At 42.2% G+C, this 27400-nt stretch overlaps 1 protein-coding gene across 1 annotated transcript; it reads right to left on the bottom strand.

Moving 5' to 3' along the window:
* Nucleotides 1–2583: 2583 nt before the first annotated feature.
* LOC115142573 (protein phosphatase 1 regulatory subunit 12C-like) lies at nt 2584–14971 on the bottom strand. The gene is given in 21 exon segments (XM_029682131.2): nt 2584–3820; nt 4249–4299; nt 4490–4540; nt 5013–5117; nt 5337–5376; nt 5470–5534; nt 6026–6135; nt 6646–6763; nt 6891–6978; nt 9934–10067; nt 10250–10314; nt 10421–10530; nt 11660–11739; nt 12062–12136; nt 12507–12562; nt 12565–12650; nt 12858–13017; nt 13305–13423; nt 13710–13840; nt 13934–14108; nt 14654–14971. Coding segments are annotated over 21 exon segments (2130 nt in total). The 5' UTR covers nt 14878–14971; the 3' UTR covers nt 2584–3733.
* Nucleotides 14972–27400: the final 12429 nt, after the last annotated feature.

The raw sequence follows: 27400 nt of genomic DNA, 5'->3' as shown, positions 1-27400 counted from the left end.
AGTTTGTTTCTGTTGGAGAGTCTGTCTGTCCGCTCTCTCTGTCGTGGTTAGAATGGGTACTTCAGAGTGACATTCATTCATGTCGTTATAGAATAGTGGTTTCGGCGGTTGTCGGTCTTCGCATTCAATGATACCGAATTCCTAGCTGCAGACTAGTAATTAATATCAAAGACTTGTTCTTATTCTGTCGGTATCGATAGTCTAAGAGTTTAACCACGTGGGATGATAAAAAAATTCCGCAATCGTCTCAAACCTTGGCCCTCTCGTTATCGAGGTAAGCTGGTCTGCAACCTTTGTCCTCTCGTAATTGAGAGAAACATGGTCTGTTGAGAAATTCTCAAGGTGGGGGTTTTATTCGTAAGAGCAGAAAAAGGCTGTCTCATGACGCCAAGTTCTGGCTGTGTTCATGGGGGTGTACCAGTGACTTAAGTGAAACTTTACACAGAAATACAATTCTCTCACATTACATCATTACATCGCATCCCATAATTTCACAAATAGTGTAATCTTTCCTCATTCATCCTGTACAGCAATTAGATGCAAGCCTCATAACTGAGGCTATTATATAAACAGCGTTATGGTAATGTGACCATATTGCCTCTCATGAGTTTCACAAAATTGTACCAAACGGACCAGTTCGTAGCTGGATTCTTCACCGAACTTTTATACCTTCTCCAGAACATAAATGTTGTTCGGACCTCAAGTTCTGTGAGGTGGAAGACATCCCTTTGTTCTCTCTATGAAAACGTCACTCTCTCTTTATACTGTGGCCATGAGGAGATAATTTCCTCCAGGAATTTACGACCTGGGGTCGCAGCAGCCTGAGTGTAGGAGACAGAGAGAGGGGGATGAGCCTGCTGTACCCAAAGAGGGCAATGTCATGACAGGAGTATCAGTATCTGTGTGACCACACATCTCCTTCGCATAGAGTTGATCAGGCTGTTGCTTGTAAGCATGTGGAATGTTGTGGAATGATGTCCCACGCCTCTTCAATGGCTTTGTGAAGTTACCCGATATTGTCGGGAACTGGTACACGCTGTCGTACACGTCAATCCAGAGCACCCCAAAACATGTTCAATGGGTGACATGTCTGGTGAGTATGCAGGTCATTTCAGCTTCCAGGAATTGTGTACAGATCCTTGCGACATGGCTCTGCGTTATCATGCTGAAACATGAGGTGATGGTGGAGGATGAATGGCACGACAGTGGACCTCAGGATCTTGTCACGGTATCTCTGTGCATTCAAATTTCCATCAATAAAATGCAATTGTTTTCTCTGTTCGTAGCTTATGCCTGCCTATTCCATAACCCCACCGCCACGTTGACATGAGCAAACTGCTAGCCTAGACAACGCCCTACACGCTGACTGCCATCTGCCCGGTACATTTGTAGCCAAGATTCATCCATGAAGAGTATACTTCTCCAGCATGCGGCCATCGAAGCTGAGCATTGGCCCACAAGTCGGTTACAATGCCGAACCGCAGTCATGTCAAGACCCTGGTGAGGACGAGCACGCAGATGAGCTTCCCTGAGACAGTTTCTGACAATTTGTGCAGAAATTCTGACAGTTTGTGAAGTACCATGGTAGACCCTCGTACTTCAAGGCTAAAACCATGGTACATTTCCATGGTATAAGTGAAAGTACCATGATATAAATGAAAGAACCGAAGGGTATTATAAGAAACTGTTTATTTGTTAATCATTATTTATTTCAAATAATCCCTTTAACAGTTACTTTAGTTAAGAACTTAGATTTGGTAACACATTCAAGCAAAATGTTCTATAAAATTAAGCTCTATATGCTTTATTCCATGTGAAGCTGTATAGTGGATATGTGACTACTTTATGAAAGTGGATATGTTGATCTAGTGCAGGACTCTCCGACCAAGCTACTCCGCCTGTAGGTTTTCCTCAGTTGTAACTAACCTGATTGAACTTATCAACTAGCTAATTAAAATCAGGTGCGCTTAGATTAGGGTTGGAGTGAAAACCTACAGGACTGTAGCTCTCCAGGAACAGGGTTGGAGAGCCTTGATCTAGTGGATATTTTGTCTGTTGTAAAATGGTACACTTGCAAGTGTTGCAGAAAAAGAGGAAACTCAGAACTCAGCTGTGGAGTCATTACTGATTGTATGTAATTATTCATGTATATTGGTCTTGACTTTGTAATTTTACCTACTAAGATTCCTCTTGAAAAGCCCAGTGCAGTCAAAAACGTGATTTTCCTGTGTTATATCTCCACACTGAGGTTGGAATAATACAGTGAAATTGCAAATATGATAATGCCCTTTTAGTGTAAGAGCTGTTTGAAAAGACCGCCTAAAATTGCAACCTGTTTTGGTGGGATGGAGTTTTGGTCTGCCTGGTGGCGTCACCAGGTGGTTCAATTAGTTAATATACCAACAAGAAAGAGAGTTCTAAACATTTAGTTCAGTTGCCCTCTCCACACTCCCAGACAGTCCTAGCAAAATTATTGCTTGATTATTGCTCTTTACTAAGATGTTTCTTTACCATTTTAATTGAAAACAATCACAGTAAGGTACTTAAATTGTTACCCAAAAATAATTTGATATTGAGATAAAAACAGCTGCATTGGACCTTTAATGAAAAGCACAATATAAATAAAATGAGCATCGACTTCCACATGCAGTGCTTCCCTAATGTCTCCATTAGGTAAGGTGTTGATCATGAGTTTGATTCTCTTCGCCACACAGGAACTGTGGCGGGAGATGGCGAGCTTAATTTACCATACTGTATTTTATTTGACGTTGTGTAAATATTAATTACAAATATATATAGAAAGGCACATTGTCAAAATACAATTTGGCATGCATTTAAAATGGAGTAAACATTCAAAAGACTTGACCCATCTTGCCTGTCTACTAACAAACAGGTCTCCGTCACAGTATGAGCACCCAGCATCTCCGTCCTTTCCTAAATCAAAGAGACCATTACTACTACATCACTGGAAGAGGAGAGGGCCCCTGTACATAAATATACACATAAATATACATTCACAAAAAAACTTAACATGCACATACAGTTTGGTCCAACTTTAACAGTAGTCAGCTCAAGTACAGTATTGACCCAGACTCGTCCTGAGAGAGACAAACCAATCACTTCACCTTTCCCCAAACAAGCCTTAAATGGGGGGGGTTGTGTGTTTTTGGCACATTTTTGTGGAATATGCATGTCAAAACCTAATAACCTTCTCCGCCTCTCCTCAGAACTGAAGCACCTTCCGTTTGCATCGCTCTCCCAGTCCTGTTTAGGTGTCTAGTGGTATGTACTCTGAAGTAAGATCATGTCGTTATTGTAAGCGCTCACTTTGCATGGTTATTAAAATATCTTAAAAACACATGTATCCTTAAACATGGTAATTCAGAAGCAAAGCACAAAATATTTAGGTCAGAAAAAAAAAATGTTGAAAGAATTTGAACAGGAACACCGTACAGTACCCTGTGAATCCATAGGAGGTGCAGTTCAGCTTGTTATACAGTAGATCGAGTCATGAGTGAAGACAAACCAAAGGCGAATAATAACCCTGCAAAAACTATTCTTTCCAGTTATAAATCCAAAAATGTCATTTAACAAATGCATCGTTGGTCTTCTATCAGAGCAGAACACAGTCTTCCTTGATGCTGGGTTTTGTTCCCGGTATGTGCCTTGTGAGTTGGGCAAGAGACAGGAACTTTGAACACTTTTCTCCATCTAGAGGTTTGGGAGATGAGGATCATTTGGAAAGTTTGCTGATGACACGGATGAGAGCGGCATTCTCATCCTTTAGCCTCTGGTTGTCTGCTCGGAGATCCACCAGCACCTGGAAATACACGATAACCAGGGAGGACAGACAACATCAGGGACAAATAAATGGTTTTTTTATCATCGTGATCAGTTGATGGAAATCTATTGGTTATTGTATGTTAGAGATAATGCAATGTAGAACAGTACAGAATAAAACCATATTCTCAGAACACAGTTTTTGGGTTGTTTTACATAGTGTTTGGGGTAGATTGTCATTAATGTTTGTGTAATTTGGAGTTGGTTTGAGTACGTTTATGTGGTTAATGTTTTCAGTTTTCTTTTTTTTTGGGGGGGGGGTCAGTATGTTGGGTTGTTTGAGGTTGTTTTGGGTAGTCAGTAGGATCCCAAAGCACATAATCAATGCTAACAAGTATGCAGGTTAATTCAAGTCTGAACAGACAAGTTGAATAGGCTAGCCCCGGTGACTGAACAATTCCCTTATACCTTCAGCTCATCCTCCAGTTCCACTGCTTTTCTCTGGAGTGCTCTCTTCTCCTGCGAGTAAAACAGACACTGATTTTTTAACTCACTCCCACATAGGTATGCAGCCTTTACAGCTAATGACATTAGGTTATATTCCATTTGACCTCAATTGATCCAATAAATAAATCATTTCCTGAATTGGGAAGCTAACAGTGAAATGGACCCTAAAACATGAACACAGACAGTTTAAGAGGGGACTCACAAATCTCTCCAGTTCCAGCAGGGCCGGCCTCTCGGTGTTGCTCTCTTGACTCTGCAATGGAGACACGGAGACAGTTACAACAGGGCCATTGATTGACATGCACAGCTCAACACAGAAGCCGAGCAGGATAAATTCCAACACATTCTGTGTGCTATCTGGAATCCATCTTTGTGTTCCTAACAATACTGTGTACTGTTTGTCTTACACAACGTAACTTCTCTCCACATTGTCAGTGACGGGCACAGAACACCGTCAGGTCCCGCCACATGACCAGCGACAGCACTTCTAGGATCTGCCTCCCTGACAGTGTCCCAATACTCTTAGTCTCCCTCCTTTCCACTGCTATGTGGATCTAATATATTGAAATGGAATACCTGATAATCATATCCAGACTTATCTGTAGTTCCCTATCTGTAGTTATGAGCGAGAGAAGACAAGGAAAAGAGCCATGGCACATGGCTTTGCTATACACCATGGATCTTGAACCATGGTCATCAAAATCCAGACCGGATCATATTCTCACCTGTCGGAGTCTCTCCAGCTCCACTTTGCTCTGGCTGAGCAGCAGCGCCGTCTCCTGCAGCTTGTCTCTGAGCAGGCTGTTCTCCTGCAGCACCGACATGTACAGCTAGGGGGCGACACACATACAGGGATTCGGTCATAGCCTCTGCAGTTCTAAATACATTCCGTTTAAGCTGTTTAAACTCCTATTTCCCAGCTAGTCAGCTGCATCCATTCATTCCCAACAGAGCATGTTATTCTCTCACTTATTAAAACCTTAGCTTCCATCTTTCAAGTGCCTGAAGAATGTGTGTATTTAAAAATCACTGGGAGTTGTCAACAATACCATTTTGTACTCTGGTGAAGAATCTCCCAACTGAGGCTCACTGCAAAGATAGACATAGAGTACATGATTTATGCAATACAAAAGAGATTTAGTAATTCAGTATACTGTAGTATAGAAATTAAAAAACAGTTACCTGGGTGAACTATGACGATGGTTTTCATCCTGTTGGGCTTCATCCATTGCATCCAAATGTTCATTCTTGTAAGATAAATAGATACAGTGTATAATGAACAGTGTAAAAAAGACCACGTTGACAATGGCACGTTTGACATTGACCACTAAGATTTGACCAGGCATTGTAATACAAGACCACTTTTGTGACAAACCATCAGATTCCAACATTTTGGGGGGGAGGGGGAGTCCTATATTTCAGGTCTACACTATAAAGCAGTCAAAATACAGAAATGTAGCAATTACACAACTGAAAAAGGGGGGGAGGTATGGAGTTCCTGTTCTGAGTACAAGGTTACAACATACTGTTGCATTTCCTCTTTGTCTTTGTAGGACATAACATTTACGTTGTACTTGTGGCATGTTGGAAGTGGACAAGAAAGAGTGATATTGGTTGATAGTCAAATTAAAGTTCAATCATTTTATACAAAGAGGAAATGGTCAAACGATTAGAACAAAGACATCAATAGCTCCAGCACGAATACTATGAATATGTATGAAGGGGTTCCTCTGCTTACCCCTAGTTGAACCACCCCGGTGGAGCGTCTCTCTCTCCTTCCCTTCCGTCGGTCCCTCACTCCTAACCGCGTCTCTCCCTCGGACCCGACCTCCTTCACTGGGTCTGTGTCTACAATACAATTGGAACAGAACGACATTGATAGATCAAAAGGCATTCAACAGCACGGCTCTAAACTAACTTTTTCCACCGGTGGTACTGTACAATGTAGGCTACATGTGATGGCACAGTTTGATAAACAAATGCCTTGCAATTGTTACAAATCATCAAGATATCATTCAGCCAGGTATTTAATTGGCAAGTTTTTGGGGGAAAGCCTTTAGGAATGTTCATTCAAACAGCCCATGACTGAATTTTGCTTTGCAAAGATTAAACCAAGACTTCGGGACAAACTTTATGAATACCTGGTCTGCATACCCATTGTTGCATACCTTTATAATACATTTTTAAAAAGCTAAAAATTGTGAACCAAAAAGTAACGTGAAAAAAAAAGAAGCCAACTTTATGTTTTCCTGACACGAAAATACTTTTAAAACTAGGATTCATAATCCTGTCTTCCTGAATGGCATTACTATTAATACATGAAAACAGCACATTTTTACCCACCACAGTCCCACTCACCTCTCTCAGCAGGTGTTATGGTGACTATAGGGCTGACATGCAGGATGTTGCTAGGTGGTGGATCGGCCGGTTTGGCTACGCTCTTCTCTGCCTCCTTCAAGTCAGTGAGCGTCACACCCTGTCACAGGAAACAAGCAAAGAAATCATGTTTATTATTTATGCTGAAAGGTGGGCAGTTAAGGTGACAAGATCCATTTTAAGTCCTCTGTAAGAGACGTAAAGAGATGGTTTATTGTGACCAGTACCTGTGTGGAGCGGCGAGACTGGCGCATGAGGCGTGATCGTGCTTTCCTCTGAGACTCAGACTCCTCGTCTCTTACAGGGGCCTGGAACCTGAGGGGCAAACATCCACACAGCTCCATTAGAACCCTTAGATTCACAATGCTCCCAAAAATAATCCATCCACACAGCTCCATTAGAACCCTTAGATTCACAATGCTCCCAAAAATAACCTATCCACACAGCTCCATTAGAACCCTTAGATTCACAATGCTCCCAAAAATAACCTATCCACACAGCTCCATTAGAACCCTTAGATTCACAATGCTCCCAAAATAATCCATCCACAAATTAGAACCCTAGATTCACAATGCTCCCAAAAATAACCTATCCACACAGCTCCATTAGAACCCTTAGATTCACAATGCTCCCAAAAATAACCTATCCACACAGCTCCATTAGAACCCTTAGATTCACAATGCAATCCACAGCTCCATTAGAACCCTGCTCCCAAAAATAACCTATCCACACAGCTCCATTAGAACCCTTAGATTCACAATGCTCCCAAAAATAACCTATCCACACAGCTCCATTAGAACCCTTAGATTCACAATGCTCCCAAAAATAACCTATCCACACAGCTCCATTAGAACCCTTAGATTCACAATGCTCCCAAAAATAATCCATCCACACAGCTCCATTAGATCCCTTAGATTCACAATGCTCCAAAAGAACACATCCATTCAGCTCTATTAGAACTCTTAGATTCAGAGCAGTAAACCAGGGTTGGGGTTTTAGTGAGGATTTTTTTCTCTCGCATTTATATACAATTAAATCAACTTTAAAATGCTATTTGGAGAATAGCAAAAACGACCCCAGCCATTATCACCTTGGCTGCTCTAGGTTCATTCACCTCAGTCAATCTACAAACACAAAGCCTATTAGCTATACACAATTGTAATGTTATACCCCTGACAGGGGGAATTATCAGAAATGATCCACACTAACGAGTATGTTAGTGTGCGTTCACATTTATTTTCCAAGGCATTACTAATCAAGCTCTGCACAAACAGACATCAATGGAGCACACAGATGATCGTTTTATCATATTCACATGAATTATTAGCATATTAACTTACGATTCTGTATTAACATCAGTGATGTAGTGGTAAAAAAGGTGGCTAATGGGTAAACTATAAACTCCAGTGGGCGATCAAGACTAACAAGAGAGTTGGGTCAGTAACCGAAATGTCGCTGGTTCGATGAACAGATCCACACAGCTCCATTTGAACCCTTAAATTCAGAATGCTCCAACACATCCACACAGCTGCACTAGAAGATGTATATTCAGAATGCTCCAACACATCCACACAGCTCCACTAGAAGATGTATATTCAGAATGCTCCAACACATCCACACAGCTCCAGTAGAAGATGTATATTCAGAATGCTCCAACACATCCACACAGCTCCAGTAGAAGATGTATATTCAGAATGCTCCAACACATCCACACAGCTCCAGTAGAAGATGTATATTCAGAATGCTCCAACACATCCACACAGCTCCACTAGAAGATGTATATTCAGAATGCTCCAACACATCCACACAGCTCCACAAGAAGATGTATATTCAGAATACTCCAACACATCCACACAGCTCCACAAGAAGATGTATATTCAGAATGCTCCAACACATCCACACAGCTCCACTAGAAGATGTATATTCAGAATGCTCCAACACATCCACACAGCTCCACTAGAAGATGTATATTCAGAATGCTCCAACACATCCACACAGCTCCAGTAGAAAATGTATATTCAGAATGCTCCAACACATCCACACAGCTCCAGTAGAAGATGTATATTCAGAATGCTCCAACACATCCACACAGCTCCACTAGAAGATGTATATTCAGAATGCTCCAACACATCCACACAGCTCCACAAGAAGATGTATATTCAGAATACTCCAACACATCCACACAGCTCCACAAGAAGATGTATATTCAGAATGCTCCAACACATCCACACAGCTCCACTAGAAGATGTATATTCAGAATGCTCCAACACATCCACACAGCTCCACTAGAAGATGTATATTCAGAATGCTCCAACACATCCACACAGCTCCACTAGAAGATGTATATTCAGAATGCTCCAACACATCCACACAGCTCCACTAGAAGATGTATATTCAGAATGCTCCAACACATCCACACAGCTCCACTAGAAGATGTATATTCAGAATGCTCCAACACATCCACACAGCTCCAGTAGAAGATGTATATTCAGAATGCTCCAACACATCCACACAGCTCCAGTAGAAGATGTATATTCATAATGCTCCAACACATCCACACAGCTCCAGTAGAAGATGTATATTCATAATGCTCCAACACATCCACACAGCTCCAGTAGAAGATGTATATTCAGAATGATCCAACACATCTACACAGCTCCAGTAGAAGATGTATATTCAGAATGCTCCAACACATCCACACAGCTCCAGTAGAAGATGTATATTCAGAATGCTCCAACACATCCACACAGCTCCAGTAGAAGATGTATATTCAGAATGTTCCAACACATCCACACAGCTCCAGTAGAAGATGTATATTCAGAATGCTCCAACACATCCACACAGCTCCAGTAGAAGATGTATATTCATAATGCTCCAACACATCCACACAGCTCCAGTAGAAGATGTATATTCAGAATGTTCCAACACATCCACACAGCTCCAGTAGAAGATGTATATTCAGAATGCTCCAACACATCCACACAGCTCCAGTAGAAGATGTATATTCATAATGCTCCATAAGAACACCTCCATAAAAGCACATCCCCTTAATTTACAGCAGAAGACACTCACTCCTCTACTAAAACACATTGATAGTGCTTGAACAACTGCCTGTGTGTTGAGTCTTTCATTCATTAGCTCTCATCATCACTTCCTTCTTATGTGCCACACCCTGCCTCCTGCTACACCAACTATTCACGTATCTTTCCGGTAGTTGTGCCAGGCCACTAAGCTTTAATATGTGTTTACTGTGTGTCATGTGGCTCTTACTTCCGTCTGTCTGGGTTGGTGTTGTTGGGACTATCAGCCAGGGGGTCTTTCCTCTGGGGGGTGGGCTGGACCCGGGCTGTACGACTGGCTCTGTCCTGGTCCCGCTCCTCCACATCCTTCTCCTCTGGAGTCTGCTGAACCACAGGCAAGACAGGACCACGTTGATACAGAGAAATAATAACATTCCTCTTGACAGTAATCGAGTCACTGTTGCTAGGCTGATGATTCACATTTTTCTGTGTGTAAAGCACAACAGGCCCAGGTAGACTACACAACATCTACAGTACAGCTTAAGATGCATTGAGACATGTCTTACCTTTTCAGCGGGGCTGACGGTGGAGGTGGCACTCTCTGTGTCTGGGCTGGATAGAGTGGAGCCTTCTAAGAAAGACAGACAGGAGGTGTACTCTGATCAGTGGGTAATCCTGAATGGGTATTCAAAATGTCTGTGTGTGTGTGAGAGAGAGAGATCAGCCATATTTTATACCAGGGCTGCTCTCTTTCTCCTCGCTGAGCTCCAGGCCTTCAGACCTCCTCTCTTTAGACTGGTCCTGCACGTTCATCTTCTCCCTACTGCTCATCCTGCACACGGAGGTCCTGAAACACACGGAGATGATTACTATCAGCATTTCACAGAAATAGGCTGCATTCATATTCTTTACCCTTCTCCTAAAGTGTGCTCTCGTTCACTCCCCTCCGTGCATTGAAAAGCTTTGGATTGGTGCATACATGGGAGGAGATAATGATCGGAATGTAGCCATGAAATTCATTGCAGGAACGCATCCAGTTCTGACACTGTCCAACACAATCCTCCCTGCTATTATTTAGGCTGCCCTGGGGCGGCAGGGTAGCCTAGTGGTTAAAGCATTGGCCTAGTAACCGGAAGGTTGCAAGTTCAAATCCCCGAGCTGACAAGGTACAAATCTGTCGTTCTGCCCCTGAACAGGGGTTGTTCCTAGGCCGTCATTGAAAATAAGAATTTGTTCTTAACTGACTTGCCTAGTTAAAAGGTAAAAAAACAAGGAAGACGGCTTTTTCATAGTCAGCCATCTTTGTAAAATAACAGTCAAGTGAAGAACTATCCAATTGTATCTCATCTACATTTCTAAGGAAGACAAAACCATCTTTCTGCATGAGGCCAAGCCCACCACATTTACTCCAACTACAACCTAACTGCAAAATAACTACTACAGATCAGAAGAGGAAAACCTCCGTTGTTTGTTATCAGATGCAGTAATAATAAGGCATATACTGACCTCCGTCGTTTGTTATCAGCTGCAGTAATAATAAGGCATATACTGACCTCCGTCGTTTGTTATCAGCTGCAGTAATAATAAGGCATATACTGACCTCCGTCGTTTGTTATCAGATGCAGTAATAATAAGGCATATACTGACCTCCGTCGTTTGTTATCAGATGCAGTAATAATAAGGCATATACTGACCTCCGTCGTTTGTTATCAGCTGCAGTAATAATAAGGCATATACTGACCTCCGTCGTTTGTTATCAGATGCAGTAATAATAAGGCATATACTGACCTCCGTCGTTTGTTATCAGCTGCAGTAATAATAAGGCATATACTGACCTCCGTCGTTTGTTATCAGATGCAGTAATAATAAGGCATATACTGACCTCCGTCGTTTGTTTTCAGATGCAGTAATAATAAGGCATATACTGACCTCCGTTGTTTGTTATCAGATGCAGTAATAATAAGGCATATACTGACCTCCGTCGTTTGTTATCAGCTTTCGCAGCAGTAGAGCCTGCAGGGTTCTGTCTGTCCATTATGGACTGCTCATTACGCCACTGTGGAGGGACACTCGGTCATCAGTGACAAAAATATGACCACTGTCATTAGATAACGCACATAATAATAATAATATTGCAAGGCAAATATAGTAGCAAGAGTCATGACAGCATCACTCATCAGTAAGAGAAACATAGGAAGACTGCCTTTTGCAGAACAGCCTAATATTACAAGGCAAATATGGCAACAAGTCAAATTATAATACTATTCTGAAAAGATGTGAAATCTACAATTAATATTCCTCAAATCAGGCAGTTTTGTATTGGTCATCTAGATAAATATTTTGCACACATGAACAGTGACAAAAAAGGGAAGTCTCACGTTGGCTTGTTTCTGTGACAGCTCCTCCAGCAGTGACACAACACTCTCATCAGCGACATCAAACGGAGTCTGACCCTGCAGGGTTGACGTTACAAAAATGAAAATAGAGCACAAAGACATTATGTGGTATCACACTTCCTAACACATGGCGAAGCTATATTAGCCTAGCATTTCATAAAGTGGTAACAAATACTACAGAGACCTGGTATACAAGCAGTCGACAATATTTCCCAGTACATTGAGTGTCTTGAGGAGGACGGGCTCACTGTAATTAGCTGGAATATAATAAATGGAACAGTAATCAAACACATCAAACATATTGAAATCACGTTGGTCTCCGTTCCATTAATTCCATTCATTACAATGAGCTCGTCCTCCTATAGCTCCTCCCACCAGCCTCCACTGGTATACATGTGTATGGCTCTAGTCGGTCTGTCGGTCTCACCCCATTGCTGCAGGCCTCCATGTCGCAGAGCTGTTCAGCCAGTATCCTGCAGGCATCTCCCTGCCCCAGTGTGACGCTGCGTGGAGAGGCGTCCAGCCATCACAGTCCATCTCTGACACGTCCAGACCACACTGGCATAGCAGTCTGAACCATAACAACACAGAGTTGCTTAGCACAGAGAGCAAAGCAGAAAGCCTATGCAATTGAGTTAATTCATTTTGTCTCTTCGTTTTTTAACAATGCCCTGCTTTTCCATAAACTCAAGAGTTATTGAGCTTGTCAGTGGCTGTGAGGGAGACACAAGAAAAATAGGGGTTTTGAGAGAATTGGGACACGGTCATGGACACTCACTTGATGGCTTCCAGGTAGCCCTTGGCTGCAGCCACATGCAGGGGAGTGGCCCCAGTTTTGGGATGCCGTAGTTCTGAGGGAAGCCCCTCTGTCAGCCAGGCTCTGGCATCTTTCATGATCTGCTCCTCCTCCACCCGCTTAGCTGCCTCTACGTCCACACCTGAGACGGGAATTAAATGTATAATCAACAACTGAACAAGAATGTTGAAAAAGTGGTAGTCGTGAAGCTTTTTCCTCTCTCAACTCCATTGAAAAAGGGGGAGCCTTATTCTTGTTTAGCTCGATATAAAAAGTGATAGCATCACAAGCCAAAAATTGGCTAAGAGTGTGCCCTGGCTTCGCTTCCTTCTCTGTACCTAAGTAAGTCTTTATAAATCAGACACCACAACACTTATCACCCTGAATCTCTCCTTTGTTTCCTCCCTGTGTTGGTAGTACAGTACTCACCTTGTCTCACTGTGTATTGGTGCAGGAGCGACTCAGTGGCCTCGTCTTCAGCTATATCTAGGGGGACGTCGCCATCGCAGTTCACAGCAGTGAGAGACGCACCCTGCTGCAAAAGGAAACTGAGATATAGAAAGAGAGTTTGAAACCATCCACAAGAGAGAAACAGGCCACATAACCAAGAGTAAACAAAATGCAGTTGGCCAGCATTACAGGCCCTGCTGTACCAGACAACAATACAGCATTGTTGAATGGAGAAACATTGGCACAGGGAGGCTAAGGCTACCAAATCGGGTTAACTCAATTGCAACAACTGCCCAACATTATAACAGAGGAATGTAGAAAGCTTTCATATGTAGCCCCTATTCTATTGCCTGATGTTGAAGTGATATACTACACTGTACATACTCAGTAATCTCCAGATTCCCACAGGTGGCTGCCACATGCAGCGGAGTCCAGCCCTCACTGTCCACCTGGTTTATGTTGGCACCCTGAGCCAGGAGAAAGACCATCACCTCCATGCTCCCATCTATACAAGCCTACAGTGAATGAGGAGAGAGCTCCAGTATGACTATAGGTTGTAGAGTCAATACACAGACACTAGATTCTACTCATTTACCACAAGTCCTTACCTGGTGAAGAGCTGTGATTCCGTCAGCATTGGCACAATTCACAACCTCTCCCTGATAGTCTCCATTTTTGCCTTCCGTCTCTCTTGCATCTTTCAGCATCTCCTGGGCCTCATCTGTGTCACCACTGGCACAAGCTGCCAGGAACTCTGCAGCAGTATCAAACCGCACTCGCCTCCTACAGTCGAGGTCATCATTTAGTGACAATACTCAGGATATTAAAAAGTTAATATTTTACCAGCACTCCATGGCAGCTACTCAAACCTCATTATTTGCATACATGAAAGGCAGATCATATTCCCCTCCTCCAAATAGTCCATGTTAAAGCCAGAGGTTGTCAACAACAGTGGCGGTCTGTAGATAACTAGATATGTAGTTAGCTAACTTAACTATGTCGCTGGCTGACTAGTTAACTGCCTGCTAGCTTTCCAAAATGACTAGCCAGCTAATGTAGGTGTGTTAGCTACATAGTATCCCGTCGAATACTGTAGAGAACTGTTCTAAATCGACTAGACTAGTAGACAAGCACACACGAATGTGCCATTGTTGTGATTACAGACATAGCTAGTTAGCGAGATAAATATTCAAGTATCAGTAAAGCTAGCTAGCAAGTGCCTAGCCCACGCACAGCATTCCTGAATAGCATCCGGTATAGTACTAGCTAGCTATCGAGAACCTAGCTAGCTGGCTATGTAGTAATGCATCAATTTGACAATACGGTACCTTCGTTTGAGTAGAATACTATGGGCTTCCCCGGTGGTCGATCCGCTTCCCTCCACATCCTGAGGATGGTCCTTTGAAACGGCGTTGTTCACGGCCTCCGAGCCGCCTACATCCTCGACATCGCCCCGCCACCTTCGCCTGGGCACAGCCGGTTCTCTTTCGGTGCTTGAACCGGACCAGCGCTTCAATTGTTCCTGCCGTTTATCCTTTGCTGTGTCCCCCATTATTATCCGACAAGGACTTTATTCAATAAAATATATATTCGATAGAAAAGACACACCCTCCATGTGTATAGTTTCACTTCCTTATTCAAAACACTGGGTGTGAAGCCAAAGATGGTGCATAAATGAAGATGTCCCACTCAGACCGTTAACCATTGAAAAAATGTGTCACAGTTCCGGTCTGCTTAAGGAGTGGCTCAGCTGGCAACGAAAACGATGCGCACGTTTCAATGGAGGCAGAAGTCTGTGTGTTGTTGTGATTCTGGATGGCCAGATAGCAACAATGACAAGAAGCTGCCATGTTGGGGCATCGTAGGTGGCTCATTTCAGCTAGTTTAATCTTGTTATTGATACCATGTATTGTGTTGGGGTGTTTAGACTGATGCAATGTCTATGCTAATGTGACAAAAATTTACTAGCTAATTAACGAACAATGTAACTATGTATTTGAGAGACAAGTGCTCATTGTGCAAATGTATTTATGTTTTCAATAAACATTGGAGACAAAATATAGTTTACATGTTGTCCACAATCAAAGCCAACCCTGTCTGTTTTGCCCAATAATCAGCCACAGTGGGCGGGTCATAACACCTATAAAACCTAGCGGTAAAACATGGAAATAATTCCATACATTTTTCACGTTGGGAATTTTACAAACACTTTAAATTAAGTGTGTGTTTGGTGTAGGCTTGCCTTGCTGTGACGGTTTTGACAAACGTTTAATTCTCTCTCAGACAAGGTGAGTTTTATCAATATATTTGCCTCAATTTACTCTCACATTCGAAACGCTAATTACCAACATAGAAGACCTCAGCAAGCGCAATCAGAGACATGTATCCAATCCAAGATGATTCCATGTGCTGTATTTAAATTAATTTAATAAAGTGTAGACATTCTTCTGTCCCCTTTCTCTGTCTTAGTTAACCACTGACTACACTTTAGCTAGCTAGTTAGCAAAGCAGTAGATTCGAACATATGTTTGTATTACTTTGCCTAGATAATTGTTCAGCTAGCAGAGCAGTAGATCATACAATCATTTTGTATTACTTAGCCTAGATAATTGTCTGTACAGTATGTCGACTGTGGTGTCTATTTCAGACCTTTATGGCATTTTTAAAGGATAAGCATAAGAGAATTAAAAAGGGAGAAGACCACTATAAGCCTGGCCATGTGGAGAAGTACAGCCAGAGTGACGGGCAATTTACCGGTTTGGTCAGGGCCATGCGGGATAAAGTTTATCCTGTGTCAGTGAGTTAAAAAAAAATACCATGTTTTCTACTGCTGTCAACATTCTACAGAGAAGAGCTACTTTATCAATTACACAGTGCATTCGGAAAGTATTCAGACCTCTAGACTTTTTCCACATTTTGTAACATTACAGCCTTATTCTAAAATGAATTGAATCCATGTTTTTCCTCATCAATCTACACACTACCCCATAATGACAAAGTGAAAACAGGTTTAGACATTTTGGGACATTTATAAAACAGAAACCTTATTTACATAAGTATTCAGACCCTTTGCTAAGAGACTAGAAATGTATCTCCGGTGCATCCTGTTCCATTGATCATCTTTGACATGTTTCTTCAACTTGATTGGAGTCCACCTGTGATAAATTGATTGGACATGATTTGGAAAGGTACACGCCTGTCTATAAGGTCCCACAGTTGCCAGTGCATGTCCTAGAGCTGGCCGCCCAGGCCAAGCTGAGCAATCGGGTGAGAAGGGCCTTGGTCAAGGAGGTGAGCAAGAACCCAATGGTCACTCTGACAGAGCTTCAGAGTTCCTCTGTGGTGATGGGAGAACCTTCCAGAAGGACAACCATCTCTGCAACACTCCACCAATCAGGTCTTTATGGTAGTGGCCAGACGGAAGTCACTCCTCAGTAAAAGGCACATGGCAGCCCGCTTGGAGTTTGCCAAAAGGCGCCTAAAGACTGATCACAAGAAACAAGATTCTCTAGTCGGATGAAACCAAGATTGGACTCTTTAGCCTGAATGCCAAGTGTCATGTCTGAAGGAAACCTGGCAGCATCGCTAGGGTGAAGTGTGGTGGCGGGATCATGCTGTGGGGATGGTTTTCAGCGGCAGGGACTGGGAGACTAGTCAGGATCGAGGGAAAGATGAACAGAGTAAAGTACAGAGAGATTCTTGATGAAAACCTGCTCCAAAGCGCTCAGGTTCACCTTCCAACAAAACAACGACCCTGCCAAGACGGCGCAGGAGTGGCTTCGGGACAAGTCTCTGAATGTCCTTGAGTGGCCTAGCCAGAGTCTGGCCTTGAACCCTATCAAACATCTCTGGAGAGACCTGAAAAAAGCTGTGCAGCGACGCTCCCCATCCAACCTGACAGAGCTTGAGAGGACCTGCAGAGAAGAATGGGAGAAACTCAAAATACAGGCGTGCCAAGATTGTAGCATCAAACTCAAGAACACTTGAGACTGTAATCGCTGCCAAAGGTGCTTCAACAAAGTACTAAGTAAAGGGTCTGAATGTGTTTTTCTTTTAATATACACTTGCAGAAAATGTGTTTTTGCTTTGTCATTATGAGGTATAGCTTGATGAGAGGAAGAGAGAGGATGAGAGGACATTTTATAATAAGGCTATAATGTAACAAAATGTGGGGGGAGATCACGGGCTCTGAATACGTTCTGAATGCACTGTATCACTCATCAGATTACCCCGGATGAAAGACTTCGATGAGTGAGTGATTACTCTGTCCTAGAATGTTGTCATGAGACTGAATCTAAAAATCTATTGACATCCAGAATTGAATTGTTTAGACATCCAGTGTAGTGTGTATTGTAGTTTCATAACCAATCTTGAAAGGCTTTATTTATTCGGAGTGGTACATGCATTCACAGTCTTGATTTATAGGATCCTTCCCACTATTTGATTAGTGTGTCAAGTGTTATCAATTCAATGTTTAATGAAAAACTGCACTTGTCGGCATGTGAAAATGACAGTTAAATATTCTACAGCTGTAATGTCATCAATCAAATCAAACTTTACTCATGAAAATCCACAATGGATTTCCCTGTGTGACCACTAGGTTTTATGGGTATTATGACAACTCCACTGTGCCCCACAGTGGATGTGTCATTATACCCATAAAACCATTGTGGATTTTAGAAACTCTTCAAAAAAGGTCTGTTTCGTGTAGACTTACACTGGCGTGATGTTTTAAACAGTTCAAATCTCTTTTGGACAATGTGACTTGTCAAAAATGAAATGCTAATCTGTAATCATACAGAACTACAAATGTCTGTCTCAAGCTTCACATCTCACCAGGGCCATGATGATCTGGAGGAGACTGTAGAATTGAGGCAAAGTTAAGAATCTCTGGATTAACTGCTAAATTTAGTAATTCATAAATTGGTTCAAGTTGTTTAAATGGACAATTCTGTGAACGGTCTTGGACAAGTTTTTAATTAAAAATGCCTGTTCTCTAGCTAGGTAGCTCATGGTTGGTCAGTTAGCAACATTAGACTGCTATTCGCCATTTAGCCAGGCTATTTGCCTAGCCATTTAAATGCATGAGAAATTCATAAAAACAAGTTTCTTTCTTTGGCTTTTATAAACCAACAGTCTATCATGGTAGCTAACTTGGAAGCTATGGCTAGGTATTCTTGATAATCAAAAACTATTTTATTTGTCACATACACGTGTTTAGCAGATGTTAATGCGAGTGTAGCGAAATGCTTGTGCTTCTAGTTCCGACAGTGCAGTAATATCTAACAATTCCGCAACAACTACCTAATACACACAAATCTACAGGGGAGAATATGTATATGGATGAGTGATGGACAAGTGGCATAGGCAAGGTGCAATAGATGGTATAAAATATAGTATATACATGTGATGAGTAATGTAAGATATGTAAACATGATTAAAATTGCATTATTTAGAGTGGATTGTATGAAGTGACTAGTGATCCATTTATTAAAGGGGCCAGTGATTGGGTCTCTATGTAGGCAGCGGCCTCTGAGTTAGTGATTGCTGTTTAGCAGTCTGATGACCTTGAGATAGAAGCTGTTCTTCAGTCTCTCGGTCCCAGCTTTGATGCACCTGTACTGACCTCGCCTTCTGGATGGTAGCGGTGTGAACAGGCAGTGGCTCGGGTGGTTGATGTCCTTAATTATCTTTTTGGCCTTACTGTGACATCGGGTGCTGTAGGTGTCATGGAGGGCAGGTAGTTTGCCCCCGGTGATGCGTTGTGCAGACTGCACCACCCTCTGGAGAACCTTGCGGTTGAGGGTGGTGCAGTTGGCGTACCAGGCTGTGATGCAGCCTGACAGAATGCTCTCAATTGTGAATCTGTAAACGTTTGTCAGGGTTTTGGGTGACAAGCCTTATTTCTTCACCCTCCTGAAGTTGAAGAGGCACTGTTGTGCCTTCACCACACTATCTGTGTGGGTGGACCATTTCAGTTTGTTTGATGTGTTTAAAAATTACAAATATACACAGGCAAGTCAGTTAAGAACAGATTCTTATTTTCAATGACGGCCTAGGAACAGTGGGTTAACTGCCTGTTCAGGGGCAGAACGACAATTTGTACCTTGTCAGCTCAGGGGTTTGAACTTGCAACCTTCCGGTTACTAGTCCAACGCTCGAACCACTAGGCTACCCTGCCGCCCCCTGTGTACGCAGAGGAACTTAAAACTTTCCATCTTCTCCACTGCTGTCCCTTCAATGTGGATAGGGGTCTGTTTCCTGAAGTCCACGATCATCTCCTTTGTTTTGTTGACGTTGTGTGAGGTTGTTTTCCTGACACCACACACAGTGCCCTCACCTCCTCCCTGTAGGCTGTCTCGTTGTTGTTGGTAATCAAGCCCACTACTGTTGTTGTCTGCAAACTTTATGGTTGAGTTGGGGCTGTGAATGGCCACACAGTCGTGGGTGAACAGGGAGTACAGGAGCGGGCTGAGCACCCACCCCAGTGTTGAGGGTCAGCAAAGTGGAGATGTTGTTTCCTACCTTCACCACCTGGGGGTGGCCCGTCAAAGTCCAGGACCCAAGCTGGAGACCCAGGGCCTCCAGCTTGATGATGAGCTTGGAGGGTACTATGGTGTTGAAAGCTGAGCTGTAGTCAATGAACAGCATTCTTACATAGGTATTCCTTTTGTCCAGATGGGATAGGGCAGTGTGCAGGCGATTGCGTCGTCTGTGGACCTGTTGGGATGGTATGCAAACTGAAGTGGGTCTAGGGTTGCCGGTAAGGTGGAGGTGATATGATCCTTGACTCGTAATGTTTGCGTCTGTGGATGAGGGGTGGGTAGCCTACTTCAATGACTACTTGACTTGTAGCTACCCTAGCTAGCTGAATTATTTTAGTCTGGCTTTGAGGTTTCAGAGATGGACTGATTCATCTTCTCGAGTCAAGTGTGTTTACTGCGGGAAAACAGTGTTTGCTGTTACCCTCTGGACTGCAGATCATTCGTATGGGCAATGTTATGTAACCTTATTTATGACTGAATGGTGTAAAAATGATTGCAACCATTTCTGTGTTTTGACCGCTAGGTTTTATGGGTATTATGACTCATACTATTGTAGCCCAATGCATTATAGTGCGTTCAAGACAACTGGGAACTCTGAAAAATACAAGATGAAATCATGACGTCAGTGATCTTCAGGTCAAAGTCCAAGCTCTAGAAAGAGGCCAGAGATCTTGAGTTGGAATTCCGAGTTGGATTTCTGTTCAAAATGATTTTTCCCAGTCAGAGCTAGTTTATTTTTTCTCAACTTCCCAGCTGTCTTGAACACACTGAAGTTGTAAGTCTGAGATCCCAGTTGGTATGGGTATTGTATGGAACTGAGAATCATGATCAAGGGCTGATGCTATGTATTGGCCAATGAGAGGCTTTGAAAGCACCGGTCAGCAATAATGGCACACCTCAGAAGAAGCAGTTTTGAATTAAATGGTTCAAGGACAGAATTACATTTATGTAGCTCAGATAATATAATTGAAAAGTGCATTAAGGTGTCTGTAATAGAATAAACTTGGCAAAACAAATGTAGGCATTAATGAATTTCTATTGGTTCCCAAATATTTTTTACAATGGTGGGGGAGTGCCAAGATGGTCTGGTCTGCTCAGCAAGTTAATTGACTATACAGCATATGAAACAGGAAAAAAATGGAGCGAGTGAGATGTTTTACTGGCTCTTCCATCTCTAGTGAACCTACCATCCCGTCTGTGCAGTGCTGCACAAGAGGTGTCTGACATCATCATAAACGATCTCTGTTTATATTGTGCAGTGTTATAAGTTGTAGGTTTAAGGCAGCCCTGCATCCCTTTCACTTCTTGTCAGAACGGCATATTGCACTACACTGGTGAATATGTCCGAAACCAAACCACCACTTTGCATTTAGGAAAGTGACATCTGCTGTGCTTTAGAATAACTTATAGTTCCAGAAGTAAGATTGCAACTTTTTAAGGCTTTGGGACCAATAAGTTGGACTCAGTGAAGATGTCAGTGAAGATCTTTGTCTGAATCAAAAGTATTCCAACAGAATTTTATATATATATATATCAGTAAATTAACATTACTTTTTGTATTATTTTTGTTTGACTTTGACATCCCAAACTTGAAATGTCAGAACTGTTGTGTTGCGCAGATTGTCTGGTTAAAAAAACAAAAAACAAGAAGAATAATAGTTATTTCAAAGCTGTAACTCAATGTGACTGATTTTCACATTCTTCGCTTAGCTTGTAAACATTACATCATGAGCAAAGGAGCAGATTCCACTTTTCTGGTGTTGTCGGCTTTGAATGTCAAACAATCGATGAATCAAATCAATAAAAAAAAGAGGAACATTGTTACTTTTTTGGTGAGTAAACATTCCTCTGTAGCCCATTGTGTATCCATATTAATAATTTCATTTGGATATTTGATTTATTGTATTTGTATTGTTGACTAGTGTTTAAGTACACAAATTGTAGACATTACTATAACATTTGTTGCGGTAGGTCCTGAGATGCGTAAGAACTTGCACATAAGGGGGTATTTTGGATCGGAGTTAAATGAGATTGGAGATACAATAACTCCAAGGTTTGCGAACCACTGTTATACACAACCATTGCTGTGGCCCAAATGGTATTACAATGGATAATCTCTGCAGACCAAATGACTTTTTACTGTACAATACTTTTTATCAAAATCATTTTTGCAAGTCTCTAAAATAGTCTTCAGTTGATAAGTACATCATAGCTGCCATTTGAGGATGCAACAGGTGCAATAGGATGCAAACCGCTGTGGTTCAGAATAACCTAACTCTTGATCATGGGGCGGGGATTTAAGATCCAAGATGCTCGGTCTGAACCTTAACATGCATCGCTTTTGGTACTGTTTTGGAATTATAAGGACCTTATCTTTCATATCAGTGAAATATATATATATATTAAAGGTTAAATTGATACACACCTTGATAGGGTTAATGTTCCCACATGGCCATATCTCAATGTTACAGGGCTTGTTTACGAAAACAGACCGAAGACTAGGAACACCCAGTTGCTCCGAACACCCAGTTGTGGAAAAAGTACTCCATTCTTGTACTTGAGTAAAAGTAAAGATACCTTTTTTAATAGAAAATTACTCAAAAGTGAAAGTCACCCAGTAAAATACTACTTCAGTAAAAGTATTTGGTTTTTAAGTATACTTAAGTATCAAAAGTATAAATTATTGAAAATTCCTTATTAAGCAAACCAGACAGCACCATTTTTAAAAAAAATGGATAGCCAGGGGCACACTTCAACACTCATATCATTTACAAACAAAGCATTTGTGTTTAGTGACTCTGTCAGATCAGAGGCAGTCGATGACCAGGGATGTTCTCTTTAAGTGTGTGAATTGGACAGTTTTCCTGTCCTGCTAAGCATTCAAAATGTACTTTTGGGTGTCTGGGGAAAATGTAAGTACATTTTCTAAAAGTTGTCAAAAATATAAATAGTAAAGTACAGATACTTAACCTACTGAAGTAGTACTTTAAAGTATTTTTACTTAAGTACTTTACACAACTGCGAACACTTGTGTAAGCTTAACTCGGGAAGTGTAATTTCGTTGGATGGAGGCACCCTTGGCTGTATTGAACTGTGTAAAATAGCTAAGAGTAACCTAACCTTTAACCTACACGTATTAGTCTGATCTTGGAAACGGACATTTCCGACTTACTAACTGGGGGTTGTTATACAGGACTTGGACCAGGAAGTAGGCGGGACAAAACAGCCAGTATGTGCAACCAGTTAGCAAGTCGGACATTTTGGCGTTCCTAGTTCCCACTAGCTTTGAATGCACCACTAGACTTTTCCATGTTCTTATTGCCCCTGCTGATCCATTATGCAAATGCTTAACACTTCATATTTTGACACTTGCAGGGCTCTACAGTGCAACCATTTTACTCGCATATGCAACAAAATGTGTGCGAACTGAAAGGTCATGAGCACATACCCGCCTACTTCCTGGTCTAAGTCCAGTACTGTTTTTGAATGGGCTTTCAGCTTATATAATCAAATATAATAAAATTGATGAAAATTGGGTCATTTTTAAGAAATGTTAAATGTGTTCATGGGTTAATTTACCTTTAACCAATTCCTTTTATGAATGTTTTAAAATATGAAGGGGAGAAAACGCTCAGGTAGAAGTAAATAAATGTACATATCTTAAAGGACGTTTAAATTAATTTGATAATCAAAGATTTTTTAACTAAACCAAGATAGACCACAGCCTGTCTTTTCAAATGGGAACAATTAAGTATTTTGGCAGTAAAGCAATGACGTGTCAAGCAAGCACGAGCTAGTGAGTACCTATTGATGCATTCTAGCATATTTGCATATTGCCTATTCTGAAGAGCGCTGTGCAATTAAATTCGCCTTTGCACTCCTAAACGACGCACTTTAAATAAAAACCTTTGGCAAAGGGTAAAGTCTACAAAACTTAGTCCACTCTGTTCATAACAGATGTTTAGTTTTGTGAACCGAACTATATTGAGATCAAATTTTGAAGCTCAAGCTTTTTCAAGCAGAAATTTGCTTCCTGCAACACTAACTCAAAAAAGTTCTGGGACACTGTAAAGTCCATGGAGAATAAGAACACCTCCTCCCAGCTGCCCACTGCACTGAAGATAGGAAACACTGTCACCACTGATAAATCCACCATAATTGAGAATTTCAATAAGCATTTTTCTACGGCTGGCCATGCTTTCCGCCTGGCTACTTCTACCCCGGTCAACAGCACTGCACCCCCAACAGCAACTCGCCCAAGCCTTCCCCATTTCTCCTTCTCCCAAATCCGTTCAGCTGATGTTCTGAAAGAGCTGCAAAATCTGGACCCCTACAAATCAGCCGGGCTAGACAATCTGGACCCTTTCTTTCTAAAAATGATCTGCCGAAATTGTTGCCACCCCTATTACTAGCCTGTTCAACTTCTCTTTCGTGTCGTCTGAGATTCCCAAAGATTGGAAAGCAGCTGCGGTCATCCCCCTCTTCAAAGGGGGGGGACACTCATGACCCAAACTGCTACAGACCTAAATCTATCCTACCATGCCTTTCTAAGGTCTTCGAAAGCCAAGTCAACAAACAGATTACCGACCATTTCGAATCTCACCATACCTTCTCTGCTATGCAATCTGTTTTCAGAGCTGGTCATGGGTGCACCTCAGCCACGCTCAAGGTCCTAAACGATATCTTAACCGCCATCGATAAGAAACATTACTGTGCAGCCGTATTCATTGATCTGGCCAAGGTTTTCGACTCTGTCAATCATCGGCAGACTCGACAGCCTTAGTTTCTCAAATGATTGCCTCGCCTGGTTCACCAACTACTTCTCTGATAGAGTTCGGTGTGTCAAATCGGATGGTCTGCTGTCCGGACCTCTGGCAGTCTCTATGGGGGTGCCACAGGGTTCAATTCTTGGACCGACTCTCTTCTCTGTATACATCAATGAGGTCGCTCTTGCTGCTGGTGAGTCTCTGATCCACCTCTACGCAGACGACACATTCTGTATACTTCTGGCCCTTCTTTGACACTGTGTTTACAACCCTCCAGGCAAGCTTCAATGCCATACAACTCTCCTTCCGTGGCCTCCAATTGCTCTTAAATACAAGTAAAACTAAATGCATGCTCTTCAACCGATCGCTACCTGCACCTACCCGCCTGTCCAACATCACTACTCTGGACGGCTCTGACTTAGAATACGTGGACAACTACAAATACTTAGGTGTCTGGTTAGACTGTAAACTCTCCTTCCAGACCCATATCAAACATCTCCAATCCAAAGTTAAATCTAGAATTGGCTTCCTATTTCGCAACAAAGCATCCTTCACTCATGCTGCCAAACATACCCTTGTAAAACTGACCATCCTACCAATCCTCGACTTTGGCGATGTCATTTACAAAATAACCTCCAATACCCTACTCAACAAATTGGATGCAGTCTATCACAGTGCAATCCGTTTTGTCACCAAAGCCCCATATACTACCCACCATTGCGACCTGTACGCTCTCGTTGGCTGGCCCTCGCTTCATACTCGTCGCCAAACCCACTGGCTCCAGGTCATCTACAAGACCCTGCTAGGTAAAGTCCCCCCTTATCTCAGCTCGCTGGGCACCATAGCAGCACCCACCTGTAGCACACGCTCCAGCAGGTATATCTCTCTAGTCACCCCCAAAACCAATTCTTTCTTTGGCCGCCTCTCCTTCCAGTTCTCTGCTGCCAATGACTGGAACGAACTACAAAAATCTCTGAAACTGGAAACACTTATTTCCCTCACTAGCTTTAAGCACCAACTGTCAGAGCAGCTCACAGATTACTGCACCTGTACATAGCCCACCTATAATTTAGCCCAAACAACTACCTCTTTCCCAACTGTATTTTATTTATTTATTTATTTTGCTCCTTTGCACCCCATTATTTTTATTTCTACTTTGCACATTCTTCCATTGCAAAACTACCATTCCAGTGTTTTACTTGCTATATTGTATTTACTTTGCCACCATGGCCTTTTTTGCCTTTACCTCCCTTCTCACCTCATTTGCTCACATCGTATATAGACTTGTTTATACTGTATTATTGACTGTATGTTTGTTTTACTCCATGTGTAACTCTGTGTCGTTGTATCTGTCGAACTGCTTTGCTTTATCTTGGCCAGGTCGCAATTGTAAATGAGAACTTGTTATCAACTTGCCTACCTGGTTAAATAAAGGTGAAATAAATCAAATAAAAAATGTTTAATCGATGAAAGTTTGCAGAATTTCGGTTAAAACAAATCCATCTCGTTCCATCTTCTCCCACTGGGCTTCCTCTGAATGGAAACGCAAAGCGGATGCTTCATATTGATACATCCGGTAAGATATGTCATTGTTCTGTGATATAAGCTTGAAGACCATTTAATAAACAGTACGAACAGCTCAACAAGCCAATAGTAGACGAGTTAAATGTTGCGTATCTGAACGCGCCAATCATAGCCTAAGCTGGAACCGCGAGCCTTTGAAACGAGTAGCTACGGTGCGCCCGTTTTGGCTCGTGACTGTAAAGGAGAATGAAGAGCATCCAATTACATTTTAGGCGACAAGGTCAACAGGGTCCGGAGGAGGCCAGTGATTTTGTCTATTGATTTTGCCGAGCCACCAGCAACACAAGATGAAGATTCGGCTAGCAGTAGCCTTAACACTGCCACCGGCTTTGCCCCCGTTTCGCCAACCACTGCCGGTGGGAAACAATACAAATACAAAGCTTTCCCGTGGTTGCATTTTGAAGGAAATGTTATGTTTTGCAAGTCCGAACCACAACTTGCAGGCAAGCTTTCTTCGTTTGTGGTGGGGAATCCTCACCTGAAGGACACTTAAACACAACGCGTCAAAAAAGCACATTGAGAGTGCAGAGAACCACATCAAGAGTACCAACCCCCATCTAGGGGTTGTGGCAATGAAATTCAAATGGCAAATCTCATTCCAAACTTTGTTCAAATGTTGGCAGCCCTGTAATGATTAGGATTCTGGGTTTTCACGTGCAAAAGTTATTGCTTTTGATAAACGCTTTATCTGCCTTTTATGTAAAAGAGATGTATATTTCTGAACGATAGACCATGCTGCCTTGTTGACATGACCAGAACAGCGCAGATTACGATTCGATTTGAGAAGAGCGCTCCTCCCTCACCACTTTTTTTTCACCGCGCAGGCCATAGACTGGTGCACCTCGCTTCAGTTTAATCGTTAATCGAACACTGCCATTGCCAAGAGTCCTCTGTAAACCACGCCCCAGTGGGCAGAGCTAGGCATGTTGATTTTACACTGGGACACATTGTATTACTGAGATAGGTCTGCGGTGGTTCTGTTTAGTTAATCTAATATTTCAGAACATATGTATTGCAGTTAATTTTGTCTTTTGAGTAGCAAACGGAAACAAGTCCCAAACACTTCTCAATAGAAAATGTTCTGCCTCAGGGGGCGCTGTTTAACAATTCTTTGGATTATCTAATGACCACCAGTGCTCGGAATAAATTGCTTGTTCACAAAACAGACCTGGTTGACATG

Source organism: Oncorhynchus nerka, linkage group LG15, assembly GCF_034236695.1.
Source record: "Oncorhynchus nerka isolate Pitt River linkage group LG15, Oner_Uvic_2.0, whole genome shotgun sequence".
Taxonomy (NCBI): Eukaryota; Metazoa; Chordata; class Actinopteri; order Salmoniformes; family Salmonidae; genus Oncorhynchus; species Oncorhynchus nerka.
This window is presented reverse-complemented; position numbering and strand designations above follow the sequence as displayed.